The 15,767-nt window shown below is 35.3% G+C and overlaps 1 protein-coding gene across 1 annotated transcript; it reads left to right on the forward strand.

Annotated features, from left to right (window-relative positions):
- The first annotated feature begins 478 nt into the window (after positions 1–478).
- Positions 479–14,017, forward strand: LOC127529621 (uncharacterized). Its single transcript, XM_051933797.1, has 6 exons — positions 479–747; positions 2,408–2,539; positions 6,227–6,331; positions 6,706–6,777; positions 10,217–10,339; positions 12,575–14,017. Exons 1-6 carry the CDS (start codon positions 606–608, stop codon positions 12,700–12,702), a joined length of 702 nt encoding a protein of 233 aa, XP_051789757.1. The 5' UTR covers positions 479–605; the 3' UTR covers positions 12,703–14,017.
- The last annotated feature ends 1,750 nt before the right edge of the window (positions 14,018–15,767 follow it).

The following is a 15,767-nucleotide window of genomic DNA, read 5'->3' on the forward strand; positions in this document are numbered from 1 at the left end:
TCTATTCCTTATAATGACATCTCTGCATTTTCAGGAAGTGCACTTGAAAATAGGTTTGAAATATGAACATATCTTTGGTTAACATTAATTGTATAACTTCACTCTCTAATTAAAGATTACAAGATTCAAACATTATGTACAAAATATTTTGCAGGGTCAAATGTACTTTTTCAGTGGTATCAGTTAGCAAAACAGGGCACTTCATACTAAGCTAAGGCATCTGAAATTCTTACCTTTGAAATTAAGTGAGGCAATAGCAATTCCACTGTTACATGGAACAGAATCTTCATATTTATTCCAGTGTTGTATTGATTCATCTATCCATTTTCTACAACTGGTCTTGATCACAGTTAAGCACATACCAGTCATCAGGCCAAAACAGAATACATTTTTAAAAAAACTTTCAAATTCTAATATTTTTAAATTGAAATTTTCAGCTACTTTACCATTTTAACATGTACCTTTCAATTTCAGAGGGATTTGAATTACACCTTTTACATTGTGGAGGCAAGCTGACAATAAGTGAACACCCAAATGGTGTGTGTCCTGAAGGGTTTACAAAGAAGGAAGGTGATAAGGTGTGCCAGAGACTACACTGTGGAAGTATGATGTCCTTCAGTACAGAAGATGTTTCTCCTCAAGAAAAACCACAAGTACTTCTAAACTGTAATCGTGAAAAGGAACTCCCAAAGTGCCTTAAACTCAAGGAATGCCCTAACAATAAATATATTACGCTCTTCTGCACATGTAAGGCAAAATTATACACAATGGTGCTCATACTTGCTCTTTATCCTTTAGCGTATTATTTTGCAAAAGGATTCCATTATTTTGAAAGATATTGTCTGGTGAGGTCAGCATGATTGTGCACACTTGTGCTGCAGACGTCCTGTGATGGCTAGTGAGGGATAGATAAAGGATGTGCATAGCAAGCAAACATTAGGCAAGAACTGAACCAAAATCACAGGTATACATTTTAAACCTGCATGTGCTGAGTAGTAAATTTAATCTGCCCAGTTTCGGGTCATAGGGAGCAAGTGATTATGATAGCATCAATGGGTGTTAGACAAGAAGCAACCTGCTGCTGCCCATAACATATGGCATATGCATGGAAATAGAGGTTAAGCATGAACACAGCTTGCAATCAATAAATGAACAAATGTTTTAGGTAATCATTTAGTTTTATTCTGTTTAAAGTTTAGTAAGCTAGTACAGATGTTTCAACATAGGCAGACTGGTAACACAGAGCTAGCATTCCTGACTCACGGCACTAGGTCTTCATGGAGTTTGCAGGTTCTCCCTCTGCAAGTTCATTGCATTCTATGTGTGCTTAATCTCTCCTTCCAAGTGCGTGCATGCAGCAGCAGGCAAGGTCTTTGAATGCTGGAAATGTGCTAGTAATACTTCTAAATTAACAAAACATACTTAATTCTTCATGTGACGTGAAGTAAAATTACATCTATCCCCTTTTCCCATGTCCAATAAGAGCCCCTGAACAGTAAAATAACTACCCCTCTAGAGTGAATAATTACTTTAAAACTAAAATGATACTTTATTGATAGGTCTCTATTAGTAGATTGCAGGCAACATGATTGTTTCTGCTTGGCTTTGTAATTGAGCCTTGCAAAGGACTGGTGTACAATCTACCATATCTGCTTCTTGCTTTATACCCAGTTCTGCTGCGATAATCACTGGCTCTCAGTTACCCTAAACTCGGCAGAATGAATTTACTCCTCAGCATATGCAAGATTAAATGTATATCTTTGACTTTTGTTCAGTTCTTGTCACTTGACTGTATGTATGCTCTTAATCTGTCCCTCACTAACCATCACAAGACGTCCGGAGCATGCACAGGATATCAACTGCACCAAGCAATATCTTTATGAAATAAAACAATAATTATTGCCAGATAATGCAATACTTTTGTAAAATAACTCAATACCTTTTTAAAATAATGCAATTTATTATTATTTTTATTTTTTTATGTGGCAGGAATAAGCTTCTGTACAATAACATAAAGCATAACATACGAAAGAAAAGGGGAACAAACTGACACACATATAAACTATTAAGTGCAGTTCCAGGATGTTCAGGAAACTTACCGGAATCTTACTGTGAACTGTAGTTATCTTACAAGTATAGAAGGCCAACCTAGCCACATAATTATCACAAAATTCAAAGCACAAAAGATTTAATCGATTACATTTATTAAATCAAATTCTTACACAAAAATTAAATCATACTCATGTGTACTATGAACTGCAAAAGTAAGCATTAGCAAACCTGTAAACTCATAAAAAGTGGACAAGTGCTTACATTTCTCTCAGAACAGACCAACAAAAGTTGTGAATCCAGTGACAAAGCTAAAAGTTGAATCCCCTGTGTGAATTTTTTTCTGTGTTGATTACAGATTACCAAACTATAAACACGGGAGTACCAGTGCTACTTACTACAGCTCTCTCGATTGGCCCCATCCTGCTCCTTGCAGGCATTGTACTCCTTGTGCTTTGGCTAAGGAGACGTAGAAAGCAGAAACAACCAGGTAACATGCTCTGTGGTTTTTTCTTTATTGTCCAATGAATACATTTGTTTTTAATAAATATTGAAACTCCTTTTGTTAAACAACTATTGAAATTAACCAGACACTGTGTAAGATTTTTAAAGATGTGTATGCTTAATTTAAATTCCTCGGTATGAAATATACACATTACACTTAATGTATTTTTCCTGAAAAACAGGTTGTTCTTTTGACACCCTACTATTAGTGCACACATTTAAAAGAGCAAGCAAAAAAAATATAATTTGAACATTAAAGAGAATAAGCGCTTAGCTTGATTTTTAATTATACCATAACTCTAAATGGTCCATTGTTTTGCTGCATTAGCCTGTAACTAGAAAATATACTTTATTGCTATAACAACATCAGTTGCATGGTAATTTATACGGTTTTGTCATACAAACAAAACATTACTACAAAAATACAACAAAAAGAAAACCGTTATCATTATTCTCAAACAATTTAATATTCATTTAATTGCCAATAGAAGACAGTAAAGGCCAAGATAGTTAAGCTCATACATCTACAACATAAGGATAAATCCTGCTCTTGATTAAACAAAGATGTTTACCAGATGTGGTATGTGATCTGAATGGCTTTACATTTCAGAGTGCAAAAGCTGAATAAATTCAAACTGGAGAGATGGCAGCTAATTATTTTAGAAACGATGCACACCACTATCTATAGGTGCTTCATGGTCTGGTCAAAAAGATAGCCAAAACACTTTCAGTAATGCACTTGTAGGAAGTGGTCAATGCCTCTTATGACACTACAAATTTATTTACTTATTTAGGGAAGAACAACCCATAGTGAGTTTTTTTACCCTTAACAGATCCCTCATGTTAGACTACTGGAAATTCTGGCAAGTTCTTGCTTATGTAGAAAACTTCATGCCTGACTTTTCTCATTCTCTCTTCCTTTTGTTCTCTAAAAACCTGCCTTGGGATGTTTGCACTTGAAAAAGATTTTTTTTAATCTTTGAAAGCATTCTCATATAGCATCTGAGATTAAATAAATCACTTTTCCTAACATAACGTTCTTAAGTTTAAGGAGGTTGTAGTCTGTCCTGGCATAGATCACATGACAAGAACCATTCCTGGATTTTGTGCTATCCCTGGGCCTGTCCATGCATGCACATGAACACTCAGACAGGATCAATTTGGAATTCACAATTAGACTAACAAACATTAAACAAGTTTAGGGATTTATGAAGGAAAACCAGAATGTTTAGAGGAACATCCATGCAGACATACAGACAATGTGGAAATTCTGCACAGGCAACAACCAGCCATTTGATCTAAAAACATGGTCCTGGATCTGTGTGGCAGTAACACTAACCACTCTGTTGTTTTTTTGCAATACAAGAGTTTACTTTTTTATATGTTTATATATATGAGGTAAATATGTAAGAAAATGTAAATATAGCTCAAACTAATCCATCCACTCATAAAATCACAGTGATCTATGGATTACTGATTACTTTAAAGCAGCTTTAGTTTTCAAAGAGCACTGCAAAGGAGGGAGAGAGAAAAAATATTTTTGGGGACAGGAATATGTGGAAACAAAAGAGACCACCAGGGGACCGTAAACCTTGTATTTATAGGGTAGTAGAACAAATCCAGAAAGAGAGAGAGGACCATCAGAAGAAGTTCCACACATGGTATTACAGAAACAACAGTCCTCTAGTGGTGTTAAACCCAGCATGTGCATTGGCTTCGCCAGAAGCGCTTTAGACAGAGGTTCCAGCCCAAGGGTGGGTGAAAGTACAGTATATCATGACAGCTATGAGGCAAGTGACTTATAACAAGACACGTGAAAAACTCACAGAGAAAGAGAGAGAAAGAGATGGCGATAGAAATACTAATTCTAGGAAGGGAAAGTTATACCCTAACACCACCAAAGCTGAGATCTGTTGGTTTCATTTATCAAATCAGCAAGCAAATGACACTGTTGAAGTAGCTTTCTGTGGCAAGGCTGTAAAATATAACAACATTTCCAGGTACCTAGGTGTAACACTTGATAGAGCTTTAATGTTCAAACAACATCTTATGGATGTAGGCAGGAATCTGAGAGCACACAATAATATCATGATGAAATTTGCCAGGACATCATGGGGTGTGACAACTCTCCATGGTGGAGTACTACACACCTGTTTGGACATATACTGCATATGTTAGGAAAGTTGATGCTCAGTTACACCAAAGGATGGAACAAATAAGAGGAAATATATAGAAAACACCCATCTGGTGGCTTCCGGTATTAGTTAATATTCTACCACCAGATCTTCAACACTCTGCTGTTCTAGGTAAAGAATATAATAAAATCCTAATAAATGAGAAGTTACCAGTCCATCAGGTTATTCCACGTATCACACAAGAGTATCAAAGCTAAAATCAAAACAATCTGCCATCAAGTCTGCAAAGGAAATAGTAGAGGAATGGATCATATTTGAATATCCTACTCAACACGTGGATTTGGTGGCTTTAATCTCTTACAAAAATAAAATACATTTAAAATTGTTTTTCTTCAAAATATATTGCTGCCATTATGCATATATTTTAAAATATGTTACAATATACAGTACTTCAAGGATAAATATATTGCAATATATCACAGTATACTGAAATATATTGCAAAACATGTATATTATTTTTATATATTTCAATATTTTTTCAAAATTTTAAATATATATTTCTCAATACATTTAAAGTAGTAGGAATAAAACAGTGTGAAGCATATAATTTACAACATTTTTTTAAATATACTATGAATTCTGTTTATAATACACTATACTATACACTATAATACACTATATACACAGTATATAGGTTTGAGCTATTTTATGTAGTATATAGTTATAAACCATTCATCCATCCATCCATTATCTAACCTGCTATATCCTAACTACAGGGTCACGGGGGTCTGCTGGAGTCAATCTCAGCAAACACAGGGCGCAAGGCAGGAAACAAACCCCAGGCAGGGCACCAGCCCACCGCAGGGTGCACACACACACACACACACACACACACACACACGCACGCACGCACACACACACACACACACACACACACACACACACACACACACACACACGCACGCACACCAGGGCCAATTTAGAATCGCCAATACACCTTTCCTGCATGTCTTTGGACTATGGGAGGAAACCGGAGCACCCGGAGGAAACCCACACAGACACAGGGAGAACATGCAAACTCCACGCAGGGAGGATCCGGGAAGCGAACCCGGGTCTCCTAACTGCGAGGAAGCAGTGCTACCACTGTGCCACCGTGCCACCCCATTTATGGCATCTTTGATTTCTTTGATGATTCAGCTTTTGGCAATTTGCATAATTTGTGATACTTTTTACACATTCATCAAACTAATGCTATTACTGTTCAAAATTAAAAAATATTTTAAGATTATATAAATGAACAGTTTAATTTCTATCTTCAGTCTGTCTTGGTTATATGTTACTCATAGAGCTAGTTTTAGAAGGCATCATGTGAAGCTCATAGTCTGACTCACTATAGCATCCATCTTATCTGAAGAAATAGAGGCATTCAAAGAAATTATACAAGGATTCAAAAAGACCACTTCATATATTTAGGCAGAAACTTCTCTTTGACTAAATATCTACTATCATCTTTTAATGTATGTTTCTTATGTCAGCAGAAAATACAGATAAAAGGTTTTCAATACAAAATGGTAGTTTATCTGACTATGAAGATATTGAAGATGGCTTTCCTGATGAACTTCCTATGGTGCGGCAAGGATTAGGTAGGTGGCACCTTTGCTCTGTTAAGCATTTCAATGATAAGTTTTTTAAAAAAATATACCAAATATATTGTATAAGAAGTAAGCATTTTAGTTGTTTTTCACTATTATCCTTTTAGGACAAGCGCAGTATAAAACACACACACTGTAATATTTGAGATCCCCTCAAACATAACAGACTATTTCAGTTTTACACAGCATAGGAGTCAAAAGGTGTTTAAAGAGTTAAAAAGTGCAAAACCTTTGGTTTATATCGTTAATTAAATTTTCCTCTGGTCTTGTGTGATTAGAGAGTGCCGTCTTTTATGTAAGCAATTTTTCAACCCTTTATATATATATATATATTTTTTTTTTTTTTGTTTTTAAAGATTCTGTAGAGAATCAGCCAGATTTAACACAGAAAGAGAAACTTGAAAAATCAAGCCTCAGTGCCAACGGCTCATACTTGTGTAAGTTTTTTTATGACCTCTACATGTTTTTTCTTAATGGCTTTTCCACAGATTCAATTATTGTATGTGCTTATATAGTCATTGCAATCAATCTATTAATGATAGGAAAAAGTAAATTTTTTTTCACTAAGTAGGTTTTCTGTTTTGGAAACAATAGACTTTTTTAAAAGTGATTTTTATTTAGCTTGAACTGGTGATATAAGTATTGTTTACTAGGTATGCTGCTCTTTAGATCAGTTGTATACATCTGTGAATAGATAAAGTAGAAAAGAGAAGCTAAGGAATTCATGGCAGAGTTTAGTATGAATAAAACACTGTAAGAGAAACAAAGGACAATTTTAAAGAGTTTGGGGTACCAGCCTGCTAACCCTTTATAACTGGATTGTAAAACAAAAAGAAAATATGCAATAATTGTGGAGACACCTTTCCAGAGCTTCCGGTTTTCAGTCCTTTCGGCAGAAAGAGGCGGGTTCAAGTGGATGGCACCGGAAGTGATGTCAGTTACAGCTATCAATCATACGGTCTACAAAGGGAAGAAAAGAGAAAGGCATTAGGACACAGCGTCAACCCCTGGTGTGGTGGTAGAATTACCATGACCAGAACCCTTCAGCTGTTCTCTATGGGCATGCGTGTGACAAAACTAAAAAAAAGCCCTCTAGACCATGCATACAATACACTTTAAGCCTACATCATGACTAACCACTCCTAGCTTGATAACTTTATTATTATTGTTAATTTATTAGAACAAATCCATGTTATATGTTTTAAATGGTTATTTCTACTGTGAAATCCATGATAAGAGTATTAGAACAATTTAGATGAGAACTGACCATTCCATCCAAAAAGTTTGTCAATCCTATTCACCTAATTTCTCCAAAATGACACTAAACAAAGTTTTTTAGGTGCCCAAAGGGTTAAAAGTGAGTTCCATTCCTGTCTTAATGCAGTTTTGTGTGTAAGTGGGATCTTGCACTGAAAATGGCAGTATTATCGATCCATCCATCTAATTTCAAACCTGCTTATCCTGAACAGGGCCGTGGGGACAATTGAACCCATCCCAGGAAGCATCAACCTCCAAGCAGGAGAAGCAAAATTACTGTATTTTAAATTACAAAACACAAAAGGTTTAAACTAAAATGAACCATAGATATGTATAGTATGTTGTCCTTATGCTTAAACATCCTAAAGTTTTTGATTGAGACAGAGAACCTCATAGAGTTGAAAAAGGCATAATGATGGCATGAAAACCCACCATTTACTGATGACTGATCCCTCAGCAGGGATGTGCTATCTTTATTAAAGGATCGCTAAAGGGGTCAATTTGTTTCTCCCTGAAATGGCAAAGCTTGAATGTGTATTTTAAATGCAGAGAATTACCTACAACACGTTCTGCCTCTCTTTGGCTAAACAGAAAGCTGCCTATCCAGATGCTTACCTATGAGCTTATTGTGCATCTTTGCATGTTACTGGACACATTCAGTGACACATGCTGACTTTGCTGAGAGATTTCTGAGTGTCACCTCCCCTCCCAGCAGCAAATACCCCCTGAAACAGCACAGCTGGGACTCGTATTTAGGACACTGAGAATTACAAGCAGTGAACTTTACTCATCCAGCTACATAGCCAGCTTTTTACCTGTGACTGAGCTAACTGCTGGTACTGACAATTTAATTTTAGTAGCACAAGTGCACAAAATTATATAATGGTTGAAAATGCTAACAAAGTCTGCATCATGCAGTACTGTTCCTCACAATTAGTGATGACTGTTAGTATCCATCCATGTGAAAAATTGTCTTTTGTAAGTAAAAAAATGGAGTGTCATAGATGAATATTAATTGAATTCTACACTGTAGTATTCTGAGTCCATAACATCTGTTCAGAAACACACACTGAATCAACAAACTAATTAAGAATGCAGACACAATTTTGGGATGCACATTTGACCCACTGGTCGAGTAGTAGTGAAGATAAGAATAGAGTCAAAATGGATGGCTATTATAAGCAATGCCCTAGAGCTTCTGTAATACCAAAATTTTCCATTGGCACAAATAGAGTACAATCTATTGTAAAGGACAATTTTGTTGCTTTGTGTACTCATTTGTATCTTGCCATAAACCAAGACCTGCTTGTGCATTACTGGGTAACTTTTCTATAATTCTCTTTGTGAAGAAAATCTTTCTGATATTAGTGAGAAATCTGCCTTTAACAAGTTTCCATTTGTGTTTCTCTGTTCTTGTTTGAGAATGTATCTTTAAGAAACAGCTGGGATCTACCATAATAAATCCCTTCATAATATTAAACAATTCAGTCATGTCTCCTCTTACTCTCCCCTTGTTTAAACCAAAGCATTTCAGTTTCTTCCGTCTTTTCTCATTATTCATACCTTGCAGTCCTAGAGTCAATCCAGTCACAACTCTGGACTTTCTCTAGCACTGCCTTGTCTGTTTTGTAATTTGGAGAGCAAAATGCACCTCTCCGATTGTATGCTGTTGTTGGTTCCTCACAGAATTTCAACACATTATTGAAACACAATCTCCATGTCTAAATTCAAGCTAACTCTAAAACACAATACTCTAGCTGAAGCCTCACACGTGTGTTGTACAGCTTAATCATAGCCTCCCTTGACTTGCACTCAATGACCTAAGCCTACAGTGTATAATTTAACTTTCTATTAACCTTCTTAATTGCTTCTGTGTGCTTCCTGGAAGTAGAAAATGAAGAGTTCACTATGACTCTTTGGTCCTTCTCATATGGTGTTCTTTGAAGTTCTGAACCTTCCATTCTGTATTCAGATCTAACATTCCTACTTTCTACAAGTAATACTTTACATTCATTACATAATGTTTCATTTGCCACTACTCTGCCCAAGATGTATTTAGACTAGATCCCTCTGTAATTATTTGGCTGACCCTTTATTACTTGGTTTTCTGCCTATTTTAAGTGCTATATGTACATTTATGTACATTTAACCAGTTGGTGATTTATATTCTTAGCAAAATCATTTATGTACTGTATATTAAAAAGAGTAGTGACACAAGAACTAATCCTGTGGGACACAACTTTAATGTTACCTAACTCAGAAAAAGTTCCTCATTCCATAACTCCCCACCTTCAGTTCCAACTGTTTTATTTTTATCCTTAACCTTTCCTGTGGGAAATTATAAATATTTGCTGAAAATCAATATAAATAATATCACATGCACCTCTCTGATTGTATGCTGTTGTTGGTTCCTCACGGAATTTAAACACATCATTGAAACACAATCTCCATGTTTAAAACTATTCACTAATACACCAGTTTTTGCCTTGTGATGCGTGATCTTTGCCTTAATAATTGCTTCCATTAATTTATCCATGATGAATACTCCGCCTTTCAAAAACTTAAGGCCAGAAAACTTATTTTGACATGTTGTCTCTTGTGTTCTGACATTTTGCTCAGTGTTTGACACTGATGGGGAAATGGAGAAGAGAGTGGAACAGAAGGATACTGCAAAGGGGTCTCAGGAATATATTGCTATGAATGAGACAGCTTTTGACCAGGAAACACAGTTAGATGAGGATGGTAAGTAATCCACCACCATAGAGAGCAAAGGTTATTTACAAGGAGTATTAAACAATGTGGTTATTTTCTTTATGACATCAAGAAATATGTTTTGCTGTTTAAAAAAAAAACTTGTTACATGCTGAAATGTTATCTTTATATATAATATGCTACCATGGCTGTCTGTTTGTCTGTCCAGGATTTTAAATCACCTGTAGCTCCCAAACCATTTGACCTATTGACCTGAAATTTGGTACACATATACTATGTGACCTCTACTATCCGCTTTCAGGGTGATGATTGACCTCCAAGGTTATTCCTCTTTTTATTTTTATTTTATTTTATTTTATTGTAGAATCAACTCTCGACAGCAGCCAACAGGGCTGCCATGCGGCACATGCATACGGGCGCAGTTCTCATCCATACCACCTTCGCCGTCACTTCCCCTACCTCTTCATATCTTAAATCATTCTTAAGGCAGATTGAAGACTTAAGTGCCATCTTAAGTGAAAAATTAAGGAAAATGTACTAAGTAATTGCAACACAAACACTGACTTAATCGGTTTTAACATGAAAAGATGCTGATAAAAGAAGAGAAGAAGCGGGGCGCTAGGGTGGAGAAATGAAGAGCTGCTCAGAAAGCAGCAAGCGCATCAACCTCTAAGCAAAGGAATGCTAAACATACAGAGAAAGAAAGAGGATGAAAACTATGTATGTTCAAGTCAAGTGTATTCACTGCACGTTATTGTGCAGTGCGCCGTTACTTTTATATGAATAATGATGAAGCTGACGTTACTTTGCAAATCAGCTTTCCAGTGTAATCTTACATAAACACTAAATATACACACTCAAATACAAACTTGGATGTGTTTACAAAGTGGTACCAGACATTCATCATGATTCTTTTCAAATGAGAAAGAGGATTTCCTTACACGTGACATGCTAATAAACACTTCACGCGTTCTAAAATTATTATAGCCATGTTAACAAATCAGTCAAACTAAATTTGTTGGTATGTATCATTTCTCAGACTGAATCAAACTATTTGAACAGTAACCTTAATAACAGTAATTCTAACCCTAACAATGAAATAAACTGAAACAAAACAAAATTATTAAACGAAACAATTTCACTGTTGCCGAAGATACTTTGTATTGTACAGCCTTGTATTATTGTGAAATTTGTGACACTTTCCAGGAATATTTTTTGGGGTCATCTACTCCCGCTATTGAAGATTAGCATACACATACACAGAGATCCTATCCAGGCAAACTCTTTTGGTTATTTATATACCACTAACCAACCAAATAATGTTTTACTTTTACTGCAGTAGTTCTAATTATTGAAGAGCAACCTCAATAGAAATTGATAAAACCTGTGGGCAAAAAAAGTGGCAGTTTTGCCCACACTTGGTGCCCTTTTATTATTTCAATCATTCTAGATAAAAGACAAACTGTAGAGAATATAAAACCAACATGGTTTTTATTAATGTGCAATAATACCAAAGAGAAAAAAAATACATAATAAAACATATAGCAAAGTCTAGTTGTACATTTAGAAAATCTTACTGTGACACAACAGTATTGCGCACTGTGTACACAATCATAAATGTCAATAGGTATATGTTGTCCTGGGTGGCTTTTGCTTTAGTGATCAGTGTTATTCATAGTTTATGTTTTCTGACATCCAAATCAGATGGTCTTACGCCTCTAGATCTCTGACGTCACTTCATATGTTGCCTTTTTGGTCATTTTCTTCTGTTTTGGTCCTTCGAATGAGCCATTTTTAGGTTAAAATGCACACACTGGGTTTTGGGACATTTAACACATCTGATTGGCTATATTGCTGTTGTGAGAAATATCTCTGATCAAAGTGTTTGATCTTTGAAGTACCTTTGCATTTCTTCTGTTTTCAAGCTGTAAACTAATTCTCTAATTTCTAGTGCTATGGTGTGAATCCTTTTGCTGATTACAATTTAATTAAAACAGATTTTGTGGCATCTGTACTTATTTCCTATTCCCGAGTCATAAATTAATTCGAAAAGAAACCAACTGGAGTAAATGCATAAATTACTAGTATGAAGCAAATTAATATTTAAAATGCCTGTAAATAATGTCCTGTAAATTTTGTTCATCCTGGTTCATTTGAGCAAAATAATTACAACTTAATATACACAGTGTGCAATTCAGAAATTGAAGATTTTCCACATTAGGACAGGCATCTTTATACATTTTTGTGTGTACTGCTGTCTAATAGGTGACAACCAGATGTCTTTGGAGTTGCAGTTACAGGATGATTATGATGATGTGGACTGCATCAACATTTCGGAGCAAAACCGTTCCTCACCACAGTTGATTGATGGAAATGAAGAAGGGGAGCAATAAATTCAGACAAATTACAGGGAAAAAGAAGATCAAGGTGGGAATCAATTGGCTCTTCTTAATGTCTAGCAGTTGAGCCAGATACAACGTTGAAAGGCAACAGAAAACCAGCTGAACACAGAGATACTGGATGAATGCAAGCAGAAAATGTTGAGCTATGCAAATATGTGAAATTTATTGCTCCATACTATAGTCAAATTTGCTTATTCCATTTCACTGTAAAATATACATTATATCTGTAAAATATTTTAGGAGGAATAGCATTTTTTATAAAAGTTAACCATTTTTTTGGTGTATAATGTCTTTGTGAAACTCATCAAATATAACAATCTGGATGTCAATATCTTTTAAATAATATTTATATACAATAGATGCTTTTGAATTTTTACAGTAAAAAGTTTACAGTATCTGATTTCAACATGAGAGACTGAATGTGTAGCACCACAACAATTTCTCTCTGTGAATCAGAAAACATTTATTTTATACACCTATAGCAATATAGCTTTGATTGTAACTTGAAGCAAATTTGATTGTATTTGTTAAAGCTTATAAAATCTCAAGGACAGTGAGCTTGCTTTTTTAAGTTGGTTTTTGAATAATTTCAAATCAGGATGTAATAAATTGCCATTGTATAAAAATCTAAAATCTACATCAAAATCTACACCCATTTCTTCAGCCTTGCCTTCCCAGTTCAGCAAGATGCTGACTGCAAGGCTTACTGTATCATCATCCTGCCTTTGTCTGCACCTCTCACTTTGATTTGTTTCAAAACAATCACATTGAAAAGGTTGTGATACAGTATATCAGTATTTTGGCTTTCATTCACAACTTGTTCACTGAGTCTCTTGAGACTGAGTTCATTTGGTTTTCTGCAGCAGAATTGTCTTACTTTTGGTTAGTATTTTAACCTTTCTACAGTTTTCTCTCTCACCGTTATGAATTTTGACCAGTGCATAATTGAGTGCTGGTTACCATTTTGTTCATGTTTGCTTAATTTAGTTATTCATCTGCTTTTGATTATGTTTTTCTGTCTTTCATTTTTTTTCAAGTTTCACATTTTTAATTCTTGATGACTATGACTCCATGCTCTTTAGCAGTTGGAATCATATTGACAGAGTCTCTTTTTAACTTTATTGCCCTTTTGAAAGATTGAGTTGAATCCACAGTTTCAGGCAAAAATCTCCACAGTCTGGAAAGGAACTGTAGACCATGACTGGAGACTATCAGTTTTGTTAGGCCATGCATATCAAATAGATAGTCATAGATTCCTTGTTCAAAGAAAGTTTTTTTAGGAGCACAAAGTCTTTGAAAAACAGTTAACAATACTATAATACATGTGAAAAAACCAAGGCCTACTAGGTGAAGGAATGGCTGTAATAGGCCTAACAGACAACCAGAGGCTGGTTTAATCTACTACAGACTTAAGAAGCATACAGGTAGTTTCAATTTCTCTGGACAAACTATGTTAGGCTACTAAAATGACTCTTAATAAACTCTTGAGTATGTGAGATACCTGGATGACCAAGGTATAAAGAGTCATGGCCCCAAAATAGTACTTATTTTTTACAGTCCCCTGGGACAAATATAACTCCTGGGGGTTTATACTTGGAGACAGTAATTTGTGAGGTTTCACAAACATATGGTTCTTTGAGAGTCTCTGATTCCTCAGTCATATTAATGCCTAAAAACTTATTTTCAGAAGAATAAAATGCTGTTCTCAACCTGGTTCATCAAACTGTTGTGAAAGGACATCTGTCTTTTGAGTTTTGTCTTTTTCTCTATAAGAAATTATAAAATTAAACTACAAAAGTATGCCCCTTAGCCCTATATTTGAAGCATCTACTTCTACAATAAATGGTAAAGACACATCTGGATGTTTAAGAATATGGGCTGTGGTAAATGCTTCTTTTCAGCTTTTCAAATGCCATTTGAGAATCTTTTTTCCAACAGAATCTGAATGTACTTTTCATAAAAAAATCACTAAAATGCTTAATTACAATTGTTTGTGAATCCTATGACTCTCTGAACCTATTTGACTAAGACAGACACCTTGCACTGCATGATTGCTTTAATTTTAGGATTGTCCATACTTACCCCTAAATGAGAAATATGGTATCCCAGGAAAAGAACACAGCATTTTTGAAATTTGCATTTCCATAATTTTGCAAACAAATCATTCTCGCCAAGATGATTAAAAAACCTACAGAATGTGTAAAATGTGGGTTTCCAATACCTTTTAAAAAAATTGAGATAACATCAATGTACACTAAAACATTAATACTCACTAGATTAAGGATAATACCTGTCATGAAATCTTGAAAAGCTGTGGGAGCATTAATCAATCCATAAGTCATTCCAAAGTTAGTCTCTTGTGAGCTAAACGTATAATGCATACATATGGAGACAACCATGAATGAATTTTTCTTAAAACAGTTCTGTGAACAATTGGACTTCTCACTGAGGGTCACATTTCTATACCAATCCAATGCCTTATGAAGGCAGTGTTCAAAGTAGGGTGGTGATTTTGAACTGCAACGATCAGAGGTGCTCTTTTTAACCTTGTCCAACAGAGAGCAAGCTTCTGATTATGATAAACTGTCCAACAACTCTCCTAAAAAGACCCCTATTAAACATATAAATGTGTGTTACAAGTGCAGAGAGCACACTGCACAAGCTAAAAATAAATATAACCTGTTAGAGGTTAGGAGAGGTTAGGAGCATGCGCTGATACAGCACGTTGCCTCACCCACCACATGACAAACCACCTCAGGATCCCCGTTTAGGACCTGTTGCAAGGGAGAAATCTTTCTGTTCGCTCTTATACATTGTAATTCAAAGACAACAATGGACTAGTAGTAGAAGTGAATGATCTGTTATTGCAAGCATTGTGTGTTCAACTACGATGATAGTCTAGATAGATAGATAGATAGATAGATAGATAGATAGATAGATAGATAGATAGATAGATAGATAGATAGATAGATAGATAGATAGATAGATAGATAGATAGATAGATAGATAGATAGATAGATAGATACTTTATTAATCCCAAGGGGAAATTCACATAC

This window comes from Erpetoichthys calabaricus, chromosome 11 (assembly GCF_900747795.2).
Source record: "Erpetoichthys calabaricus chromosome 11, fErpCal1.3, whole genome shotgun sequence".
NCBI lineage: Eukaryota > Metazoa > Chordata > Cladistia > Polypteriformes > Polypteridae > Erpetoichthys > Erpetoichthys calabaricus.

Coding starts and splice junctions, on each gene's coding strand:
- LOC127529621 (XM_051933797.1), top strand. CDS start 606: ATGATGTCCTTCAGTACAGAAGATGTTTCTCCTCAAGAAAAACCACAA. Junction 6,332..6,705: donor TATGGTGCGGCAAGGATTAG/GTAGGTGGCACC, acceptor AAGATTCTGTAG/AGAATCAGCCAGATTTAACA. Junction 10,340..12,574: donor AACACAGTTAGATGAGGATG/GTAAGTAATCCA, acceptor GCTGTCTAATAG/GTGACAACCAGATGTCTTTG.